General features: G+C 55.0%; 13 protein-coding genes across 13 annotated transcripts; 9 read left to right on the top strand and 4 right to left on the bottom strand.

Annotated features, from left to right (window-relative positions):
• Positions 1-224: 224 nt before the first annotated feature.
• Positions 225-4877, bottom strand: GNI_148160 (C2 domain protein; the record flags this gene model as incomplete). The annotated part of the gene is made up of 2 exons (XM_011134386.1): positions 225-1916; positions 2013-4877. The coding sequence occupies 2 exons, from the start codon at positions 4875-4877 to the stop codon at positions 225-227; spliced, it is 4557 nt and encodes a 1518-aa protein (XP_011132688.1).
• A 131-nt stretch (positions 4878-5008) lies between these two features.
• GNI_148150 (putative transmembrane protein) lies at positions 5009-6766 on the bottom strand (the record flags this gene model as incomplete). Its single annotated transcript, XM_011134385.1, has 1 exon — positions 5009-6766. The coding sequence occupies one exon, from the start codon at positions 6764-6766 to the stop codon at positions 5009-5011; it is 1758 nt and encodes a 585-aa protein (XP_011132687.1).
• A 59-nt stretch (positions 6767-6825) lies between these two features.
• On the bottom strand, positions 6826-7895 carry GNI_148140 (carboxy-terminal domain cyclin; the record flags this gene model as incomplete). Its single annotated transcript, XM_011134384.1, has 3 exons — positions 6826-6918; positions 6964-7802; positions 7841-7895. The coding sequence occupies 3 exons, from the start codon at positions 7893-7895 to the stop codon at positions 6865-6867; spliced, it is 948 nt and encodes a 315-aa protein (XP_011132686.1). The 3' UTR covers positions 6826-6864.
• Positions 7896-8076: 181 nt separating this feature from the next.
• Positions 8077-8925, top strand: GNI_148130 (putative centrin; the record flags this gene model as incomplete). Its single annotated transcript, XM_011134383.1, has 3 exons — positions 8077-8090; positions 8129-8263; positions 8475-8925. 3 exons carry the CDS (start codon positions 8077-8079, stop codon positions 8923-8925), a joined length of 600 nt encoding a protein of 199 aa, XP_011132685.1.
• A 121-nt stretch (positions 8926-9046) lies between these two features.
• GNI_148120 (hypothetical protein) lies at positions 9047-10846 on the top strand (the record flags this gene model as incomplete). Its single annotated transcript, XM_011134382.1, has 1 exon — positions 9047-10846. The coding sequence occupies one exon, from the start codon at positions 9047-9049 to the stop codon at positions 10844-10846; it is 1800 nt and encodes a 599-aa protein (XP_011132684.1).
• A 297-nt stretch (positions 10847-11143) lies between these two features.
• On the top strand, positions 11144-12196 carry GNI_148110 (S54 family peptidase; the record flags this gene model as incomplete). The annotated part of the gene is made up of 1 exon (XM_011134381.1): positions 11144-12196. One exon carries the CDS (start codon positions 11144-11146, stop codon positions 12194-12196), a length of 1053 nt encoding a protein of 350 aa, XP_011132683.1.
• A 109-nt stretch (positions 12197-12305) lies between these two features.
• Positions 12306-12653, top strand: GNI_148100 (putative transmembrane protein; the record flags this gene model as incomplete). The annotated part of the gene is made up of 1 exon (XM_011134380.1): positions 12306-12653. One exon carries the CDS (start codon positions 12306-12308, stop codon positions 12651-12653), a length of 348 nt encoding a protein of 115 aa, XP_011132682.1.
• A 765-nt stretch (positions 12654-13418) lies between these two features.
• GNI_148090 (cholinephosphate cytidylyltransferase) lies at positions 13419-14501 on the top strand (the record flags this gene model as incomplete). The annotated part of the gene is made up of 2 exons (XM_011134379.1): positions 13419-14033; positions 14262-14501. The coding sequence occupies 2 exons, from the start codon at positions 13419-13421 to the stop codon at positions 14499-14501; spliced, it is 855 nt and encodes a 284-aa protein (XP_011132681.1).
• A 235-nt stretch (positions 14502-14736) lies between these two features.
• Positions 14737-15468, top strand: GNI_148080 (hypothetical protein; the record flags this gene model as incomplete). Its single annotated transcript, XM_011134378.1, has 1 exon — positions 14737-15468. The coding sequence occupies one exon, from the start codon at positions 14737-14739 to the stop codon at positions 15466-15468; it is 732 nt and encodes a 243-aa protein (XP_011132680.1).
• A 265-nt stretch (positions 15469-15733) lies between these two features.
• Positions 15734-16138, top strand: GNI_148070 (hypothetical protein; the record flags this gene model as incomplete). The annotated part of the gene is made up of 1 exon (XM_011134377.1): positions 15734-16138. One exon carries the CDS (start codon positions 15734-15736, stop codon positions 16136-16138), a length of 405 nt encoding a protein of 134 aa, XP_011132679.1.
• Positions 16139-18134: 1996 nt separating this feature from the next.
• On the top strand, positions 18135-18524 carry GNI_148060 (hypothetical protein; the record flags this gene model as incomplete). Its single annotated transcript, XM_011134376.1, has 1 exon — positions 18135-18524. The coding sequence occupies one exon, from the start codon at positions 18135-18137 to the stop codon at positions 18522-18524; it is 390 nt and encodes a 129-aa protein (XP_011132678.1).
• Positions 18525-19216: 692 nt separating this feature from the next.
• Positions 19217-20242, bottom strand: GNI_148050 (putative transmembrane protein; the record flags this gene model as incomplete). Its single annotated transcript, XM_011134375.1, has 1 exon — positions 19217-20242. The coding sequence occupies one exon, from the start codon at positions 20240-20242 to the stop codon at positions 19217-19219; it is 1026 nt and encodes a 341-aa protein (XP_011132677.1).
• Positions 20243-20290: 48 nt separating this feature from the next.
• On the top strand, positions 20291-21857 carry GNI_148040 (hypothetical protein; the record flags this gene model as incomplete). The annotated part of the gene is made up of 2 exons (XM_011134374.1): positions 20291-21651; positions 21839-21857. 2 exons carry the CDS (start codon positions 20291-20293, stop codon positions 21855-21857), a joined length of 1380 nt encoding a protein of 459 aa, XP_011132676.1.
• Positions 21858-22116: the final 259 nt, after the last annotated feature.

The raw sequence follows: 22116 nt of genomic DNA, 5'->3' as shown, positions 1-22116 counted from the left end.
TTTGCCTGTGGCTCATCGTCTGGGAGCTGCTGAGCTGCTGCATCTGCTTATGGATCGTGCACGAGTCGGACAAGCAGAGAGTGATGTACATTGGATGACTGAGATCAGAACTACAGAGCGTCAGAACTACGTCCGGAACTGATTTCTTCAGTCCAGAACTCGCGTGGGCCTCCGCACGGCGTAGACTCCGGCTTGGCGTGGACTCCGGCATGACGTGGAGTGGGTCACTTGAAAAGGTTCTTGATGGTGCTGAGTATAAAGAGGACGACGATGGCTACGATGCCGAAAGTGAAGTATCTGGTGGACTTTTTGATGACGCGGCCTGCGTTGAAGGCGACGTCGAGGATGCCGGTGTCGAGTTCGATCATGTTGCGGTTCTTGGAGACGGGCGGCAGGTAGGGGTCGCAGTTGCGTTCGTTGCGCCCCTGGCCGACTGGATTGGCTTCGGCTAGTTCGCTTTCGATGAGAGTGATTTGGCAGGTGAGAGCGCCGCAGTCGTTTTGCGTGGTGGGCGCCTTGAGCGTGAATTTTAGGTCGTTCAGGTCCTTGCGCGCGGCGCTGCCCATGGCGGCGATGTCGCCGGTGAGGTCCAGTTCGCGTTCTGCGAGGAGTTCGTTGCGGGCGAGTATGTTGGAGCTCCAGACCTGGAAGATGAGTATGCTGCTGTTCTTGTTGGAGGTGGGGCTGAAGACGAAGCGCCAGTTGAACTGCGCAGTGCCGTCAGTGGAGCGGTAGTGGACGTCGGAGTCGTAGCTTTCGTCGTGGAGAGTGACGCGGACGAAGAGGCTGCGTTGTTCGTTGTTGGGCAGTTTGAGGCCGAGGAGGTCGAAGAGCGCGATGCGAACCTCGACGTTGGGTGCCTTGGGGCGCACGAGTGGAATGAAGGGTGTGTCGCGCGCCTCGCTGGGCCGGAGCATGGTGAGGCTGAAGTTGAGTTTGCCGCAGCACGTGCCGAGTGCGTCCGAGTCTTGTTTCACGGCGGCGCGGAAGAGGCTGCCAGTCTCAACCGGAGCGTCGAGGCGGTAGCGTTGCCAGTCGCGCGAGTGCCAGCGGTCTTCGAGGTCAACGTGCAGCCAGGCGTGCATGAACGACTCGGCGGCGATGGTGACGCGGTCTTCGAGACCACTTTGCGGGATTTCGGTCAAGTGTTCCATGACCGTGATTTGGAGGATAGCGTTTATCGGGAAGAAGCCGGCGAGCTCGTAGCTGGCGTAGAACTCGGGCGGCAGTCCCACGACCTGATTGGCCGGTTCCCAGACGTGTTGGCGACCAGCGGTGACTGTGCCGTCAATGTCGACGGCCGTGGGCCCCATGGCGCGCAGACATTCGGCCTCCGTCTGCTGGTGGTCAGCGAGCCGCACCAGTAGGGTCCACGCCGGCGGCAGGTCGACCATTGCCTGTTTCGGGTGCTTCCGTGTGAGCCCGGCCGCGGAGTACACGTGCACGCGAAGCACGAACGGTTCGCGATACAACGCCTGATACGTCCAGAAGTTCACCTTCTCGATGTGCCGCTTCTGCAGGTCCTCCACCAGCTCCCGCGGCAGTTCGCTCTCCGCCAGCAGCCCTGCCACGGGCCGCTTGCCCAGCGTGAGGGCGATCTTCGCCAGTCCCAGCAAATTCCCGCGCGAATTCGAGTACCGCCCCATCAGCGGCACGACCACCCACGGCAGCACCTCGGGGTCCAGCTCGTGCTCCAGCACACACGGCAACACGCCTTCGCGCTTGGGCCGTACCGGCGTCTCGTCCACTGCCAAAATCTCGCTCGAACGGTTCGGCTTCTCCTGCGGGCGCAACTCCGGGTCCAGGTCGCTGTTGCTCTCTAGAATCTCCAACACCTTGTTCAACTCTTCGTCGTCAGGATCCACGGTTTCGTCGTTCGTCAGGCAGTCTTCCAGGCTCCGTCGCACGCACACGGACTAAAGTTGGGGTGAGAAGTCGTACGGTACCGTGCGTGGTACCGTGATTGCTCCGGTGTGATGTGCGGGTGTGTGGGGAGCGGTGCGGAGTCTTACGCGGTTGAGTGCGTCGTCGTTGAGATTGGGTGCGGCGTCTGCGGTGGTGGGAAAGTCGATGCCGACAACTTTGTGTTTTGCAGTGGTGTTGGTGAAGGCATGACGTTGGAAGGGCGCGACAGCAGCAAAGTCTTCGAGAGTGGCTGGTTTGAGGCCGATTTGTTCGAGTTCTGCGGAGCTGGGACGAAAGGCGTTGGCGACGAGTTGTTTGAAGGAGTTGGGAAGCCAGGGCATGTGGAGTTGGAGCGGGACGCAGCCGACGCCGGTGACCTTGGAGCTCTGGGTGGCTACGGCGGAGGCGCGTCCCTCCAGTTCGTCGTCGGACTGCCAGAGTTCGAAGCGCAGCATGTCGACGTAGATGCCGGTTGGGTTTGTGTAGAGGTTGAAGGCCATACTCTTCATGAGGTCTACGCAGCGACTGCCGGTTGTTTTGTTGCCCCAGCCGACGAGGTTTTCGTTGAGCATCCACTCTTCGTCCGTGCGCCCGCAGGTGACATTGATCAGCGGCAATGTGTTGCGGAACTTGGCGAAGGGGAAGAAACGCACACCGAGCACCGTGAGCTGCACGGGAATGGTGCACTGTTTCATGGGTGGGAGCGATTTGGCCAGTTTCACGGGGTCGATGCCCTCGAACAGTTCGAAGGCGAACAGACACATGGGAGCGCTGGTGCCGAGCTGCAGCGCCGGCTGCGCCACCGAGCCGGTCGGAGACGGGCTGGCGGGTGCGGTGTCCAGAATGAACCACTCCGGAAGTTCGAGAGCCATGTGTTGCAGGTACGAGGCCGGAATAAGAACCCTGCCCACAACGTCGTTGGTCGTGTGCAGCGAGATGCAGATTGGAGCGGTCAACTCTACGCGTGTGGGTAGGTACAGCTCTGCGACGTAGTCGAAGTTGAATTCGGGGTTCGGGTCTTCTGCGACATAGGCCGTCTGGACAGTGATGCCCTCGAAGTCCGCCGTGAGACTGCTTGTGGGAAAGGAGTCGCGTTTGCTGGAAGGTACGTTTACGGCTTGTAGTAGCCTCATGCAGATGACAAACTTCCTCACCTGGTACGTGATTCTCGGAGGTCGCGGAATCGCGGTCGCCGAGTCTGACCTACCAGCAGTGTTGTCCATGCTCTTGAGAGAGACGGAGTACAGCATTTGAAGGTTACACTTACTAGCACTGGAGGGCACCGCAAACCTTGACCAGATCGGGACTGCCTCGACCTTCATCAGGTCCCCCACCGACCACACATTGCAACATACTGGTCCCGCAACGGGGGCTAAGATGGCTCCGGAAGATGCAGGCGCGGGCGGGTTATAGCCCTGTTCCTGGGGCATGATTCGGATAATTAGGTGAGGCGCCTGCTTAAGGGGGGGCAGTCGGAGCTCCGTTGATGGCATTCTTATATTCAAAGGATGAGGGTTCTCGTTTACGCCCTCCAAAACTGTCTGCCACGACCATTCTCCTACACTCACTTCAAGGATATTCGATCTTGCAATCGATTTTACCAACACATCGCCAGAAACATTGAGGGAGTAGAAGTCCATCCAAAGCTGATACATTGTTTCTGGGGGATCTGCCTTGGGTACGGACCGTGGTGCCAAGGTTTGCGGGTCCAGGTATCCCTGGTTATGCGCTTCGAGTCTTGTGCCGATCAAAACTCTGCCCATATAATCCAGGATCGCGGGATTTCGCTGCTCTTCAATGTCCCCTTCCTGAGCCTTAGGAGAACTGACTGGGGAACCCTCTTTTGGCGACGGGACGGCGTCGCTGCTGCTGGAACTGGAGTCGCCTTCGTCAATGCTCAACTCCTTCGACACCTGCGAGAGAACTCGAAGTAGTCCTCCAGTTCCAGTTCCCGTTGCGGTAGCCTGTAGGTTGCCTTCTCGCCTGTAGAAGTGTATCCATCTTGATGTCAGATAGTCTTCAAAAAAAGCAATAGGTAACGTTTCTTTAGCAAGACATCGCTTGATGTTGTTTCCCTGTTGCTCCCAGAGCTCTATAATGAGGTAGTCCTCTGCACTGGGAATCTGTGCGGTTACTGCAATAGCTTGGTTCCAGACGGGCGTGCTAGTCTGTCTCTTTACGGGAAAATAGGCAATAGTGCTGCTTTGCTTAATTACAATAAACGTGGACGGCGTTCGGCCACCGTCATAGGAGCGTATGGCTCTGCCCCGGTAAATCTGGATTTCCCTGCTTATGGTGCGGAACTCCATATTTTGCATGAGTTCGGCACCGTGAACAGTTTGGGCATTGGGCAGCACGGATTCTCCTTCGGCTACACAAGTTGCGGAGAAGGTAATCCATCCTCGGGGGATATTGGGGCGTGTGGGGTGGCTGATGGGTACTTTGATCCTGGAGATGGAGTGACCAGAAAGACCGTTGATGGACTTGAGAGAGCGTTCGAAGGAGCCGATGAGTTCGTAGCCGAAGTATCCGGAGTGGTGCACTTCGATGAGCAGGGAGGCCTCCTGCGCAGCATGAGGGTCGGCGGGTGCCAAGTCGCTGGGGGCCGGCAACGGGCCGGTGGAGCCCAGAATAGCACCAAGCAGGCGGGTGGGCAGCAACCGGTTTTCTTCCTCCACCGCGGCCGTGGCCGACTCGACCGAAATCTTGTCGTTGATCTGGTGCCACTCGAAGGTCTTTTCAAAGATGGCCGTCTGGCACTGTCGCTTCACCGCCGTCTCACGCTGTAGGCCACACACTGACACCCTCACGACCGGGTTGGGCAACGTACTCGTGCCCGCCGCCACCGCCGAGTACGCAAGACGCGCGAACACTGTCGCCTCCTCCACACCCACCTCCGCACCACTCGCTTCACCCGGCCAGACCAACTGATGCACACCATGCAGCGTCACCACCACGTCATACGTCGCCATTGACAGGCACTGGTTTTTTGCAGGCTATGAAAACAGAGTGCGAATACGAGTGCGCCGCCATAATTCTGCGGCACCAACGACACGCACTCACGTCGGCGAACTCGATTATCACGTTCGTACTGCTCCACTTGTCACAGTCGTTCCACAAAGACTAAAAAAAGCACTGGTGAACCGAACCCAGCGGTGCTTACCGATGCAATTGCTGCGTCTTGGACCGTGCCTTTCACTATCACGCTGCCAATGTCCGCCAGCCCCCGCGATAAGAAGTTGCGCGTCACAAAGGGGTCGATGAACACGTCGAAGCCGTCGTCCTGGCTGAAAACGTGACTCAGGTCCACTAGGTGACTGGCTACCCCCAGCGCCACCGCCCCACCGTCCAGCCTGCGCTGCTCAGCACTCTGCTCGTCCACCAGGTCCGGATCGGACAAGTGCAACAGCCACCGCTCGCCGCACGAACTCCCGATCTCCAGGTCGTCCACGAACTGTGTGCTGGCCAAGAACTCCGCCGCCTGACGCGCCTCCTCCGCACAAGACTCCATCACTGTCGCCAAGATGCTACCGCTCCACCACGACAGTCGCGATCCCTTGCCGCTTTCCACGCGGATGTGAACCGATCGCGGCCGCGACCCTCGGGACTCCAACACTCGCCGGCGGCTACTCAAACCCGCACCGGCTGCCTCCACATTGGACCGCATGCCCGAGCTGGAACGGCTACCTACGCGCGGCCTGTCGTCCACAGTCGACCGGTCGCTTACATTCGACCTTTTTGTAACATTGATCTCGTCCACCAACCTTTTTGTCAACGTAGTCTCGGCCAAACGACTCGTACCCACGGTTCCGCTCCAGAAACTGAGGAAGCCTAGTAATGCTTTCGGCGGTGTCATCCGCGCATCCTGGAGCGTGTTCGTCTTGAGGTTTCCAGTCGCGTCCGACAAACTCAAGTGCGCCGTCTGTCGGTGTCCCTGCCAGTCCTCCCACTCGACAGTCAGGAAATCCGCCTCTTGTCGCTCGTTCATTTTCTGGATTGAGACTCCGTCCGCCGTCAACATGGTTTCAGTCAGGTCCGCCGTCCTCGGCCACGAGGCAGGAGCGCGGGAGGGTCCGATCGACAACCATCCCTTCGTCCCCCGCGTCTTGGGCATGTCGAACACGGGCTCCCGGATCGCCTTGGAATCCTTCAACTGGTTCAGCTTCTCCAGCGGCAACCGCGGCAGCGACGCAGACAACTTCCGGCCATGCTCCAACAGGGTGGCCTTGTGCTCCGATAACAGTACGTGGTCGAACACGGAAGAACTGAGGACGCGCTTGGACCGGTACAAGTCGGGCTCTCGGCGAGAGCGCAGCGGAGCCCCCAGCTCTTCCTTTATAGATGATACCTTGGTGTGGTTGCGCGCCAGCATCTTGTTCGCACCGAGCTCCATGCCTCGCAGAGAACTCCCGTTCGAAATCGGAGAAAAGGAAACTGTCATTTCTTTGCTCGAGATCGGAATCGGAACTAGCGAGGGGACATAGGTAAACAAAGGCACCTTGATGTCCACCAAGATCGTATCATTTTCGATAGCCAACGTTGACTCCGTGTCCGAACCCGCCGCATTGTCCAAAATCGCAAAGGTGGTGTTGGTCAAATAGAAAGCAATCGCCGCACCCACCGCAAATAGAGCTAAGAACAGAAGCAAGAGAAAAATCAAGCCTGGTATCGCAACCAACGTGGGAGACAGGATTCGATGATTACCGCAGAAGCAACCTTCCGATCGGTTGCACGCACACCGCCGCGGAGAACCCTTTATGTCTGCAGATGACGTCGACGACAAGTCATCCATGGGCGCCTTCAAGTCCGACTGGACAGCCTCTTCTTCCCTTCGACGCTGACGCAGCAGCTCATCGTTCATATAATCAGCTTTATTTCAGGTTGTTTAATAATTCGAAGAAAAGCATCGACTTGACTTACCGTTGCAATTTCAAAGACAAATGGGAAGCTAAAAATGCTTCATTGCCATTCATGAGCGCCCCATTCCGGGTACACTCGGGCAAGAATGTCAGCCTGCGCAGACAATGCATTTGGGAGGTGAAATGAATCTTTGCTTACCTCTTCCGGCTTGCGCCGTAATAAGGATGAGAGGCCTCGGACGGCTGGTTGTAACTGCTTCATAGTGCACTGGGTGAATGCCGCAAAACGTTCTGGAAAGAACTCGTAACTTGGTATTCGCGAGTCTCCGTTCACTATTTTGACAGACAGCACTACGGCAGCCGCCGCGAGTTCCGATGGAGGTATGTTGCAAAGCGGGTGCTTGTCTCCAGATGCGAAAGACGATAGAGCGAGTATAAAGTGGCCCAAGGAAGTATATTCCTTCACCATTTCTGGAGGCCACCCACCAACTGACGCGTACTTATCGAAGAATTGTACGGCCAGGGGAACATCCAACAAATCGTCGAGCAATCGCAAAGCCTCGGTCTCGACTCGCAATAAAAACAAGTCTCGCTTATCCAAGTGCCAATCGTCGAACAAAGGAAGCACGTCCCAAATCTTCCGAATTCCCCAAAGTGAGTCGGGCCGCTCTTCAAACTTTAGCGCAATTCGGAGACCTACGGCCACGATACCCGCAAACCATTCTCTTGTCATTAGATACCTTCTTCGTATGTAAAATAGCTTGTTCACTATCCAGACTGCCAAGTGAACCGTGATCGGGCTTATTCTATTGGTAACCACCGTCCGCCAAAAATTGGAGATTGCTTGTAGTCGGAGTTTCTCCCAACTGTTTCCGCTCAAAGTTGGATACCAGGGATAGAACATACTCTCCCTCCTACGGTGATGCGTAAACCACGCGAGCGAATAATTGATTTCGTCCAGCGATTGATAAACCACGTTAGCTGCAATCCCGCATGGCTTCTCGCTAATCTGCATGAATTTGTTCTCATCACTTTCGTCTAAACGAGATTCAGTATATGACCAGTAAATTACTCACCGTTATTCATTTGATGACACTCACTTTTTTGAGCGTCCTGAGCCTTATTGAGCATTCTTTTGATATAATCGTCCTATGTTTCTTCAATATAGCGACCTAAGATACGAAAGCATAGCGGGGTGCACTTTCGAACAAGTGTTTGTCAGCGCGCGCACACACTTTGTTTACCTTCTAATAAGTTCAGAGAATTGATCTATATACAGCTATCTAACTTAACCGAATTTCTTCCCAAAATAATGAGGGTACAACAGTAAGGAATTCAATTTTTCAGACAAGGTTAATTTGTAGCATATTGACATTGGACGTGAACAGCGCTACACTTGCCAAGCACATAGCTGAAATTGTTGGGGTAGACGAGGAATTGGAAGTGCATAAAGACGTAGCGGCACGTAAAATTGAAGTTATAAATTCAATAGTGACTATGTAAAGCTTCAAACACAACCTCGGAGAGGTCGTTGAGATTTCTTAGTATAAAATCAATGTATGTTTAGACAAGTGAGCGCTGATAACTGGAGTCTGTTGCGAAAGAAAATAAACGCCATTTACGACGATATTGAACTGATACTGGCGACGACCAACGAATTTTCCAAATGTCCTACAGACAAGTTGGACAGCCGGAATTGACGGATTGTAGTAGCATTTCGCGAGCCCAGTTGAAGCAGTTATTTGACATATTTGACGTCGAAAAGACCGGCTACATTGATGCGCGGGAATTGAAAGCTGGTTTGCGCGCGTTAGGGTGTTATTTGACGCCTGATAGGATTCGCGAAGGTCTAAGAAGTGTTGGAATCACAGACATTTCCGCTCCCATTTCATTCGAGACGTTTTGTGCCATGGCGGAGCCTCTGTTGCCGAAATTACATTCGAGAGAGAGTTATCAACAGCTCTTTGACATTCTGGCAGGAGATGGAGGATTCTTGACCCTTAGTCATCTGAAGCAGCTATGCGAAGAGCTAAAGGAGCCTATTCCCGACGATGAGTTGCAGCGCATGATTTATGAAGCTGATCAAGATGGGGATGGCAGGGTGTCTTTCGAGGATTTTATGCGCATAATGACCATAGCAAATGACCCACTAGCGGAATGACCCTTTTTTCTCAATAGACCCAAGGACCACCCACCCCTCCAAGCTACGCCGTCAGGGCCAACTCGACAGGCGTTTTCAAGGCAAGGCGTAATCGTCTTGTGATTTTTACAGGGTTTTATGGATGGGTCGAAGTCGCAAATATGTTTTGGTGGATGAGTTGAATGTGCTAGAGAGCGAGACTGTGGGTAGCACGGGTATCGTCGACCGGTCGGTGATAGCGGCATTGGCGAGTAGGGGTTCATTGTTGCGTGTGAACGCGGACCAGCAAGTAGCTTTGGTACATCGCGGCATGACGGCGCGAGACCGCTATGTGAATGAAGAATGTAACTCTGTACGTGGGTTGGCCTACCAGTTGAGTCGGACAGGCTTCCTTACCCGGCTGCCAGTGCCGGTGACTGCCCTTTTGACTCGCTGCAGCCGCCTGCGACTGTTATATCACTACGACAAACCTCTGGCCAACATCAAAGTGTTCCAAGGCGTCACGGCCCGAGTTTACGGCAACTACACCTTTGGCCAGCTGCCGTCCAACCAGCTGCCGTCCAATCAGCTACCGTCCAATCAGCTACCGTCCAATCAGCTACCGTTTAATCAGCTGCCGTCCAATCAGCTACCGTCCAATCAGCTACCGTCCAATCAGCTACCGTCCAATCAACTGTCAGGTGGTCACTCGCCGTTGGGCCAGTCCCCGTGCTCCTCGCGCCGGCAGTCGTCCTCATTCCGGCAGTCGCCCTGGCTGCGGAAGTCTAGTCAGTTGGTGTCTGGACAATTTCTGGTGCTGATGCTTCCGGAGGAGCGTCTGGCACGCCAGGAGTACGCTTCTCGAAGCATGTCGTCGGACTTGGCGGCGCCGTCGGCAGCCGTAGCGAGTACGGAGCAATCCCGGCAGTCGCTGGGACAGGCGATTGGCCAGTCGATTGGGCAGTACATCGCACCACAGCGGAGCGTGGGACCACAGCGGAGCGCGAGAGAGCACAAGAGCGGCTCGCACACGAGCGCCTCGAAGATGAAGCTGGGGCAGGAGGCGGGTCGAGAGGCGGTCTCGGATGCATTGCCGGACGTAAAGCAGGACGAGTTGGACTGCCGGCGGGAGTCCTTCGACTTGGCAACGAGCATGCTCAAGGGCTCGAGCCACGAGACGTACGTGGCGCTTGTGCGCAGCTTGGTCCTCGGCTACTTACTGAACGACCCTGACGCGTTTTGTGGTCCCGGTGCTGCGGACCGCGCCAGTCGTCGCGACCTGGTGCAGTACTTGCGGAACAGCGTCACACTCGTGATGCTCGGCTTACGCTTCGTCGGACGTACCTTCGCCGGGTCACTCATCCTTCGGCTGCTCACCAGCTTTGTGGCGGACTTTGATCGCACAGGCGCTCTGACTGGAGGGGCTCCGATAGGAGGTGTTGGTCTTCTGGTCGGAGACGAAGAGGAAGAGGAAGAGGTACATTGGGTCCCGGATAGCAGCGCCGCCGGTCCGATAACGCTCTACATGATCCACGCTACAGAAAATCTCGAATGTCCCCTGGTGTACGCCGCCAGCACGCTGCCGCTCACGCGGCGCTCCATGAGCCAAGAAGGTCGCCGGTTCGAAGCGTCCTGCGTCGCTCTACTGCACGGTGGTGCCGAGGAAGTCGGTCGACTGGGCGACCTGCTCGGGCTCCCCTCGCCCCTCGAAGTAAACGAAGAAGTTTACCCTCTCAGCTACGGCGACGCAGCCTCCCCTCGCGCAGCCTCACCTGACGGCGCAGGTCTGGCCAGACAGGCGGCCTTCGCAGGACTCTACCGAACCCAGGCTGTCCTGATACTGGATGCCATCCTCTCCAAAATTGTGCCGAGACTGCCTCCCTCTGACCCGGGCAGTCTTGACCTCGTTGCGGCGTTTCTCACAAAGGCCACCATCTTGCGTTTTTCAACCCAGACAACCTAGATCTTTTGGCTGCACTCCTGCACTCTTGCATCATTGATCTCTTCAGCTGTGTCGCTCGTGAGTTCTTAAAAACCAATGCCCCACTGTCCACTGTTGGTCACAGGATCGGCGAGCGAGTGGTCACAGAATCGGCGAACAAGTGGTCACAGAATCGGCGAGCGAGTGGTCACAGAATCGGCGAGCCAGTGGAGGGTGGTTGGTGGTTGGTCTGGAGGGAGGTTGGTCGGTCTGGAGGGTGGTTGGTCTGGAGGGTGAGTGGGGATTAATAGGGAGTTGAGAGTTGACAAAAATTATGGCATGGTGTCAATCAATGGGCCTCCGGCTGCAGTGAGTGCTGAAAGTGGTGCTGGCAGTGGGGTTGCCCGTGGTGGGGGACAGGTGGTGTTGCAAGTGGCTCCGTCGGTGGGTCGGTTCAGTGCGGCGATTTTGCCGCCGTCGTTACTGAAGCGGGAGTATGAAGAGATGTTGGCTGAGGACCCTGATGTGAAGTTGGAGGCGTTACGCGCTGCGTATGAGATGCGACGGACTCCAATCGATGAGTTAGACCAGAAGACGGTGACGATGCCTTTGGGGCGGAATGCGGATGAAGGAAAGGTGGGTCGGCGCGCGCCGCCGAACCCGTTTCACTCGCCGCTATTGAACAGAGGCAAGACGGGTCGGAGCGACAAAGTGAGCGATCCGGCATTGCGCAGCAACCCGCTAAGAGGTCGCCTCATGGTTACTGTCGGGGTTAACGCCGCGTTGTTCATGGTCTTTGTTCAATCCCTTGTATCCAACCGTCTCACCACCGGCTCCTTCTATGCTAGTCGGTCTGAGAACAGCAACATAGGCGCGGGGGCGGCCACGCTCTATGAACTAGGCGGACTCAACGCAAATGCAGTACGGAGTGGCGAATGGATCCGTATGTTCTGGTCCATGTGGATGCACAGTGGCTGGCTACATATTGGTCTTAATATCCTCTGTCAACTTCAGTACTTCTACATGCTCGAACCCGATTGGGGAGTCTGTCGCACACTCCTCATTTTCTGGTTCGCTGGCATCTCCGGTAACCTACTTTCCATGATTATGGACCCCTGCAAAACAACCGTCGGCTCCTCCGGAGGCCTTTTCGGCCTCATGGGCGGAGTCGTACCCTACTGCATCGAATACTGGCACTCCATTCCCAGACCCATGTGCATTCTCATCTTCTCCATCTTTACCGTTATCATCACACTCGCCACCGGCCTCACCAAGTCTACAGATACCTGGGCACATCTCGGCGGCCTCCTAGGCGGCCTCCTCTTCGGCTTCGGCACCATCACCACGCCAGCTGCCTTCCTCCGTAATTTATTCCTATGCCCCTTCTCCTAAGCCTCTCCCCCTAAGCCTCTCCCCCAGAACCCCTCCCCCAGAACCCCTCCCCCAGAACCCCTCCCATCACGCCTCTCCCCCACGTTTCCTTGCAGCTAAGGAGCGCGTGATGAAGCGTCAAGTGCGACGGCACGCTCTTATGCGATGGTTCCAAAAGTCTATCAACCCGGAGTGCAAATGCGGACCTCGCGAGTGGATTATTCGTTTGTCTTCTTGGGCCCTGTTGGCCCTCATGTGGACGCTCTGTTTCACCTACCTGCTGAATAAGTATGAGTACAAACCGCCGGGATCTTTGACGTTCCAGGGTATCACTAAATGCTGCTGCTGCTACGACTGGACTGAAGTGGAGACACAGCCCAAGGAACGGTCTAACTGGTACTGCCAAGACTGCGACTCACAAATCTGGGAAGACAGTCCGCAAACATGGGGGGAGTACTGCGATACCCAACCTCAGTAGGATCGCCAACGGAATGGCCGGTGACCGTTCAAAGACTTTGTGGACGCGGCATCAGACAGTGTTTCGGGACGAGAGCATAGACACAGCAGACCAAGGAAGGGTCTGTAGACCAAGGAAGGGTCTGTAGACCAAGGAAGGGTCTGTAGACCAAGGAAGGGTCTGTAGACCAAGGAAGGGTCTTCTCGGAGTCTCCTCGGACGCGATATCCGCGTCGCACGCAGTGTCTGGGTCTGTACATCAATCTCTTGGGGTCTTAGGGCATCTCTCATCCGGGCCAGGGCATCGACAACAAAGAATGATGAAGCTCACAAAAACAGAAAATCGTGTGTAGATTACGCAATAGCCTCCGTCACGACTATGTGGCATGACGTCACGACTATGTGGCATGACGTCACGACTATGTGGCATGATGCCACGACTACGCGGCACCCGCCACGAGTTGGGCGTGCTCCTGTCGGCGATGGGTCGACGGGACTTATTAGATCTGGGTCTTATTAGGGATTAGTTAAGCCCTCAGGGATTAGTTAAGCCCTCAGGGGTTGGCTAGTGAACTCTCCAAAAGCTGGTTAGTCAACCCTCCAGGGCAGTCAACTTCGTTCGAAGTAACTTGTGTTGTGAAGCACCGTGCACTGCGGGGCCGCGTCGGGTGGAGTCGGGTGCACTGGCTGAGTCGAGTGCACTGGCTGAGTCGGGTGCACTGGCTGAGTCGAGTGCACTGGCTGAGTCGAGTGGACTAGTTAGCGTGTTAATTTCGGTAATAAAAATATGGCGAGTTATGTGACCAATCCGGCACCTACAAATCGTCCAGTTCGGGTCTACGCGGATGGAGTGTATGATTTATTACATGTGGGTCATATGCGGCAGTTGGAACAGGCAAAGAAATGTTTTCCGAATGTGGTACTGATAGTGGGGGTTGCTTCAGATGAAGACACACACAAGTATAAGGGGCGGACAGTACAGACTATGCAAGAGCGTGTGGAGACGTTGGAGCATATAAAGTGGGTTGATGAGATTATTGCGCCTTGTCCTTGGTTGTTAACGCCGGAGTTTTTGGAACAACACGCGATCGATTACGTTGCCCACGACGATATTCCCTACGAGTCCGTTAACAGTGATGACATCTATGACTGGGTCAAGAAGGCAGGCAAATTCAAGGCCACACAAAGAACAGAAGGTACAAGTACCACCGACATTATCGTACGTATCCTACAAAACTATGAGGACTATATCTATCGAAGTCTGAGTCGCGGTGTCAGACCTGAGGAATTGAATATTGGTACTCTCAAAGCGAATCAAATACAAATGAAAAAGAAGGTTCAAAACTGGCAGAAAAAAGCTACTGAGAATCTCACCAAAGTTACTCTCACAGAACGACCACTTGTAATAACACACTGTCATGTCCCGAACACTGTCTGTCATGACCCGAACACTGTCTGTCATGACCCGAACACTGTCTGCCATGACCCCAACACTGTCTGCCATGAACCGAACACTGTCTGTCATGAACCAGGTGCTATCATGACCCAGGTGCTATCATGACCCAGGTGCTGTCACGACCCGCTCTATATATTATGTGCTGCTAGTCGTACACACAACTTTATCTTTCAGGGAACCACCTTTGACGAACGGGTGGATAAGGTCCGAGACCAAATCTATGATCAGTATCTTCAGTGGCGACAAACTTATCAATCGTTTGTCCACGGTTTTGCAAAGACCTTTGACCCGCGTAATCACAGGGCCAGGAATGGGATGATGTTGGAGCCGAAGCCAAGTGACACGCAGTTTCAGGATTGCCAGGAATTGACTGATGAGGAAGAAGAACAGCGGCAAGACACAAGAAGAGACTAGTGCGTTTTTCCGTCCTGCAGACTATCAGCTGATCGTGGTCGGCTGATCGTGGTCGGCTGATCGTAGTCGGCTGATCGTGGTCGGCTGATCGTAGTCGGCTGATCGTGGTCGGCTGATCGTGGTCGGCTGATCGTGATACGGTAGGAAAGGAGACGGGCAGGATCCCGGTAGTTATTGGCGGGGCTGTGCTATACATAAAATTGTCTTATACATATAACTCTTAAGCAGGAAGATGATGAGTCGTACGTTGTTGCTGGGTGGCATTGCTTTGGCGTTGCCTCAAGTTATTTACAAAGTGTCACAGACTCACGGGTATGACGCAATGACCTTCAGTATCAGACCGGTGGAGTTGTTGGCAGTCGGTGTTGAGATATCAACGAATTCGGCGTTCTACCTTGGTGACGGTCACCTGAAGACTACGTTGACATCTAACGGAGGAGATTCGGCTACATTCAAGTTCAGTATCGAAAATGACTCCACTGCCGAACCTGTTTCCGAGAACTGCTCTCTGGTGGATAGCGGCAGCGCAGTTTGCGAACTAACTTCCGTTCCGTTAGTTGTAGGCACGGAGAATGTGATTAGCTTCACGAAGAGTGATGGACCGGATGTCGGCTACGTTACATGGGAAGGACTGTTTGGTACAACCAGTGTTGGTAAAATCAGAATGAAGGCTGGGTTGCTCAGCAAGGGTGACTTGAGTTCGTACACAAGTGTGTCTTCTGAGTACAGTCCGACGAAGGGGTACTCACCGGCCACCAGGCCGTGCCTGCCTAGAACTCACTTCTACGTACAAGCTCCTTTGATGAGACAGCGTGACGAGCAAACCACGGCCACGGCTGAGGCCGGAACTCCAATTGGAACCGGCCTTGGCGTCGACAGATGCAGCGTTAAGAGCCTCGCCCCTAATGCCCAGGTGACTGTGGGTCATGACACCGCTGAGTTCTTCTACGGCTTCCTCACCAACTAGGAGACTGTATCGGGATCAGCCAGGTAACTTTTTTTGAATGATGTTAACATTCGCCGGATTAGCCAACACCAGGTGAACATTAAATCATAACACGGGCCAAGTTAAATCATGGGGACTGCTCCGTAGGATCTCAGATCAGCTTGGCCTCTGCTAACGCCTTGGTTTCTCGCTTACTGAACTGCGACGAGGTCATGTTGGCAGAAGTGCGTCATGTTACGGTGACTCAACCACAATCGAGGGTTCCCACCGCGCCTATGTTTTATCCATGCTGTTGTCGGCGGGTGACCAGCTACTGGAAAAACCAGGCGTTCAAGACTGTGCGGAGGTCGTACGCAGTCCTAAGGACAGCCAGGGCGACCCTGCTGGCCTAATCACCAGCTTGTTCTTCGACCACTCGCCTTACCACATCCTCCACTGCATTAACATTTTGGGAATTGAGGAACCTCCAGCAGAAGCCTCTCCGACTGGAAGCTCGGACATTGAGACTCAGCCCCAGGTCATCTTTCACGATAGGTCCGACCTTCTGCGACGCAGCCAAACATCCCGCAACTGGGAGCACGCCGTCGAAATTGGCTTGAAGAGGTGTCCAGTTCACCCTCCCCAAAGACCCTCCCACCTCAGCAGACTCACCCCCATCCTCGTAGACGAGAGGAGAGGGTCCGATGACTAAGACCACCCTCACTACTAGCACGGCCCTTTAGGTAGCCCGTCCTCCCAGTGGACCATTCGTCACGCACCCATCGTACTACGCAGTGTAGCGGCCAGCGGGCCTGGCTCGACCAAGGTACTTGCGACTATCTCCTGGTTCGTGGTCTGCGCCTTTTGCTGTCGGTGACTCCGTGAGGGCAGCGGCGGCCTGGCCGGCGCCTCCATCGGGACGTTGATAGCGTGTGCCCTGCTGTCCGCGGGTGTCAATTGGAGCAGTCGTCCTAGAGGTACTCCGTGTGTAGGCGGGGACAGTCTAAGAGCTTCGTCTTGTCCGCGCGCACAACCACCGGCTGTCGGCAGGGCCGTGGTCAGGAGTTGGGGGCCGACGCCGGCGGGACTGCCGCGAGGGGGCGGGGAGTCGCCGAACCGAACTAAAGAGGGGCTTCACCACTGGAGGGAAACATGCACTGCTCTTTCTGGGTGAACAAATAGTTCATCACCCGTCGGCCTCTCATCTGCGGTCTCTTGATACTTCAACCAATCGTAGATCAGTGGTGTCTCGTCATCCCAAACCCTTCACAGCCGTGGGCCAGTAGCATGCCCTCCTAGTCCGGCTGCTAACCACGGGCCAGCCGCATGCCCTCCTAGTTCGGCTGTTAACCGTGGGCCACTCGGGTGCCGTCCGCGCGTACTCTCGCTAACCACATGCCACTCGTCAGTTAGCACTTCATTCTTCCGTCAACCACCGGCCAGTCTCGGGTCATCAACGCGTGCTTACCACAGCTGGTGTCCAGTCTCCGGGTCGGCGTAGTTCTTCAGCCAGCCGCAGGCCACTGTAGTGCCATCAGCGCGTGTATACAACATCTCGGGTCCAGTCCCCTGCCGCCGTACATCTTCTATTCACCGGACACTTACTGTCCCGACGTACCTGTGGCGATCGTGGGCCCCTCGTCTGCCGTCGGTTATTACTTCAAAACCATAGAGCAGTCGTCATCTCGAACCACGGGCCAGTCACAGACCCCTCCTAGCACGGCTCCATTCAAATACCCAGATAAAGTCTCCTACTACTGCTCTGTTCTTCTGGTAACCACCCGGGTGTCATCTTCAAGAGCTCACCATCACCACGAGCCATTATTCAACCAGCATCTCACTCGCTTGCCCGCGGCGGGAGGCCGGGTGTTAGAGGCCGCGAGCAAGGGGGTATGTTTTGTCGTGGCTTAGTCTTGGCAGACCGTTAGCTTTTTCGGGAACTAAAGAAGATGCCGAAAGGGGCTAAGAGCTCGCCACGATGACCGCAATTGGCTACTCGGGTGCTCACAGCTGCTCTCTTTGCCTTGCAAGATGGTCACATCGTCGAATCCAGCACGGATGATTGCTGTGCAGTGGAGGCGCAAATCCTGCCAGCTCACAACGGACACCGGAAGCACCAGGGCTGAATCAAGGTGAATATTGCTGTGCCCTGCCTCGCTTCGACGGAGAGCCTTGATCTCGACAACCTTGACCTCGGCAACCTTGACCTCGGCAACCTTGACCTCTTGAACGATGTGAACGCTATTCGAATCGTATCCGGATCTTACAACAAATCGGTGAGTTTCGGCGCATCTGTGTTATCAAAAGCTAAGAAGCAGATGGTCGCGAAGAGCGTATCGAATAGGCAGGCCAACAATGTTCTGAGACGGATCGCCGACGTTCTGTTCTCGGGGTGTGGCCGCCCATCGGCGAAGATGGCTAAAGAAGCTTTGGTGAAGGCTCAGAACCGGAGGGAGAACCTTTCTGAGGGTTGCGCGACGGGAACTGAGTTCCGTGTACTAAATTAGCGCCTCGTCGCGAAGACTTGGGCGCTTCATGCGGGTGACCAGCACCCTGCGTCGTCCCGACTCATGTCGTCGGGACTAAGCTGGTCGCAACTCAGCCGGTCGCAACTCAGCCGGTCGCAACTCAGCTGGTCGCAACTCAGCCGGTCGCAACTCAGCCGGTCGCAACTCAGCCGGTCGTTCTCTGGACCCCTCCAGGTAATCATGGGGTTGCTTTTGGCGGAGTTGGTTACTGCTGTTGGAGCCCAGTTAACACCTCCCAACACAGTTTGTGGTGCCGATAATATTCAACTCTTTTACCGGCCTATGAAAGACTGGCCCTTTGAATGTGAGCGGCGCTTAGTTCTATTCGAGAACTACTTAAAGGAATTGGGCTGCGCATCCGGCCAAACGATATCGGACAAATGCATGACGACCGTGAAAGTGTGTGGCGATAACATCGTAGCTATGGTTGTGAACGAGACCTCATTGATGTCTGGAATCCGGAACTACATTTTCATGCTGTTGCAAATAAAATCTGAAGATGACGTGGTGGCGTACGACTCGCATGAAGGTGCTAGCTCTTGCCCACAAATATGTCCAGTCGACCGCTGACCGTCTTGGTCCTCTCGCGATCTAGATCATTTTTTTGACACCCACTCGTGTGCCACCATCAACACCGAGGAAAAAAGGATTCGCACAAGCGTACTGTATCGCAGCACAGGAAACTGCTCTCAACGAGAGCAGTAGTCTTACGGACACATTCATGTCGACATTAGACCAAGCCGTCAGGCCCGTGACTCATAGCAGGTTCGTCTGCGTTCGGGTTTGCTGTCGAGACCACGCCCAACCAGTTTCCGTAAACTGGTCTCTCACACGGGTTGGTTTCATTGCTAGTTGGGACTATTCTAGTTGGGACTATTCTAGTTGGGACTACCGGTTGCCCGGGATTGTACGCCCAGTATGGAAACGAGAAGGAGGAGCTCGGCTACTGAGTGGCGCAAATTTGTGTGTGATGACTGTAACAGGATCGGCTCGAACAGAGGGGTGCATCCCGGCAGTGCGGGCAGAGGCTGCAGGCGAGATTGCAGCAGCCGGTGCAAAAGTCGAAACCACGTCCACTAGAGCAACTGGGACCCAGCAAGTCCGCTACCGCGATTGACCTAAAGAACTTACGTTCCCCTCTTCATTGAGCCCACTTCAGGGAGGGCGGGGGGGCTTACTTGAACTGGTCGTTCATGTCTTCCGCTATCAGCAAGTATAGGTCCAGGGGTACACCCCGCTTCCCGGCCTCCTCCTCTTCGTCTTCAGACTCCAGTGCCGCGGTAGTCCTCCGTTTGCGCCGCTGACTTTTCTTCATTTCTTTTTTTAGCCATAAAATGACCGCTGAGAAAGTCAAAGATGTCACGCCGAGAATTGAACCAGCGAGTTGACTGCACATTCCACTCATCACCGACCGACACACAGCACTCCGCCCCTGCGTGAGCCGCACTCTGCTTCGCCTCCGACCACCCGTGCTTCTGTATTGACCCCGACCACCCGTGCTTCTGTATTGACCCCGGCCACCCCTCCTTCTGTGCTGACTCTGACCACCCCTCCTCCTGTGCTGAACTCGGCCACCCCTCTTCCTGTGCTGACTCTGGCCACTCCTCCTTCTGTATTGACCCCGACCACCCCTCCTCCTGTATTGACACCGGCCACCCCTCCTTCTGTATTGACCCCGGCCACCCCTCCTCCAGGAATGACTTCTCTAGGGCTATCGCTACCTCGTCATTTGTTGGACTGCCTTCGGGATATCCTTCCGGACCCGCGTCATCCAACAAGTTCCAGGGTAACGACAAAGGAGGTCCACAATTCCCTTCCGTCGCCATCGTCGATTCGGTTTTTGTGTTTCCTTCAGTGCCCAGTACGGCTGCAATGGTCAACTCTGGACCTGCGCTCAATTCAGTATGTTGAGCCCCACAGGGTTCAGTCCCACAGGGTTCAGTCCCACAGGGTTCAGCACCACAGGGTTCAGTCCCACAGGGTTCAGCACCACAGGGTTCAGCACCACTATGGGGTTCCGTAGTCCGTGGTTGAGTGTGGCGTGGTTGTATCCACTTTGCTCCGGAAAGAATGTTACCCATACCCGACCTTTCGGAACGGGTCTCGGAATGCTCACTGCCGAGCAAACATGCATCTTCTTCCTTCTTCTGGTTGCTGTTGCGAAAAAGTGAGGCAGGAAAGAGGCAGTCGAAGAGCCAGGTGAAGAGCCACCTGATGAGCGAACCGATGCAGGTCATGCATCGCACAATGCACCACACGACCAGGTTGTCGACTGACCAGCCAGCCATATGTTGTTGTGTCGTGGTGATTTCTTTTTTCTTTGGTGGCAGTTAAATATGAGGTGTAGCCGTGCGCAGGGGTTGAGTGACGAATTCGAAGTATTATTGGCTGCTTTCGTCGATGCTCACGGGCGTTTGTCTGGTACGGAGGGTTGCGAGTTTAAGAGGGTCCGCGTTGAGTTTGGAACACTGGAAGAGATAAACAATAACTGTAGATCACCCATCGAAGTGACGGTGGCCGTGCCTAGAAAGGAGTGCGGTGGTGAATCGGGGACTGGAACCCGGGTACTGGGACTCTTCTTGGGTGAGTCGTTTAAGTATGAAGCCCTGAAGACCGAGGACGCTGTGGAGAGGGAAGTTTATTCTCAGAGGGAAGTTTATGATGCTGCCAATCAAGGTAGTACCGAGGAAACTGCTGCCGATGAGCCCTGCCTTCCGGAGTCTGGGAGGAAGGAGGTAATCAGGCAGGAGTACAATTGGTTTCGTGAGCCGAACAAGATGGAGTTGACGCCTGGTTCAATTGTGAATCAGTCGATTGATCCTCGAGTGTTAAGGGAGTTTGTTCAACTGGTATCGAATCAAATAGTTTCGAATATACCAGTAAGGAGTGTGAATGATGAGCTAAAGAAGAAGCTTACAATGCAACTGGCAGGTGACAGGAAGGAGGAGTTATTAGAAGTGGCTAACGAGGTTGGATCTCACAAGGTAAAAAGGAAGCGTTACTATCGCTTTACTGTATATGATCCGTGTTCTGAGGAAGATAGTGTGTCTATAGATTTGGCTTGTGTTCAAGATGATAAGCCTCCTGTAATAAGCTTCATTGAAACGCTAAGGAACGCTATTTGCGCCAGTAGCCGGGTCGTTCGCGAACGGCCCAAGACGGTCCTGGCGCTTAGTATAGGATTAGCCCTGGCGGGTCTGTGGTATAAGTATACGCCTTGGCTGAATGTGGAGACAGAGGGGGTTTTGCCCAAGACCCTAGAAACCACGATCATGCCGAACACAAACATGCCGAACATGATCGTGACGAACACAAGCATGCCGAACACCACCATGCCCGACATGGTCACGCCGAACACCACCGTGCCCCACACGATCATGCCGTCACAAATAATCATCTTCGAGAACAACTCCTCCTCGGCGCTAAACTCCACCAAGAACAACACCGTACCAGAGGTCGATCACGACAGGCACACTCAAAAGTACGATCCCGCGGTGCTACAGACCGCAGTGATGAACGATGAAGAAGGAAAGACCTTTGGCAAAGATAAGTCAGTCGTACGGTTCGATTATGAAGACGACATCCCAGATCAAGATCACGTCGAACACATTCGCCTTAAGCGCTACGGCGAGAGCTGGATTTCTGACTCCTACGAGATTGTGTGGGAGGACGACCCACCCTGCTGCCCTCCTTCCCCGTACGACCCGTGCCCTCCTGCCCAGCCCGCTTGGCCGCAAGCGGCGTATCCTCCCCGGCCCGCTTGGCCGCCGGCGGCGTATCCTCCCCAACCCGCTTGGCCGCCAGCGACGTATCCTCCCCAACCCGCTTGGCCGCCAGCGACGTATCCTCCCCAGCCAGCCCAGCCAGTGGTGTATCATTCCCAGCCACCGGTCCAGCAACTAACCACCAAAAAGGTCACTCCCCCGCCGCCGGTCCAGCAACTAACCACCAAAAAGGTCACTCCCCCGCCGCCGGTCGAGCAACTAACCACCAAAAAGGTCGCTCCCCCGCCGAAGACCAAGAAACGAATCCCCAAGAAAACCCCGCCCACCCGGAAACGAATCACCAAAGGGGTCCCTCCCCCGCGGACGACCGAGAAAACCACCAAAGGGGTCCCTCCCTCGCGGACGACCGAGAAAACCACCAAAGGGGTCACTCCCCC

The sequence above is a fragment of the Gregarina niphandrodes genome, assembly GCF_000223845.1.
Source record: "Gregarina niphandrodes unplaced genomic scaffold scaffold00041, whole genome shotgun sequence".
Lineage (NCBI taxonomy): Eukaryota > Apicomplexa > Conoidasida > Eugregarinorida > Gregarinidae > Gregarina > Gregarina niphandrodes.
Note: the sequence above shows the minus strand (reverse complement) of the source record. Positions and strands in the feature narration are given on the sequence as shown.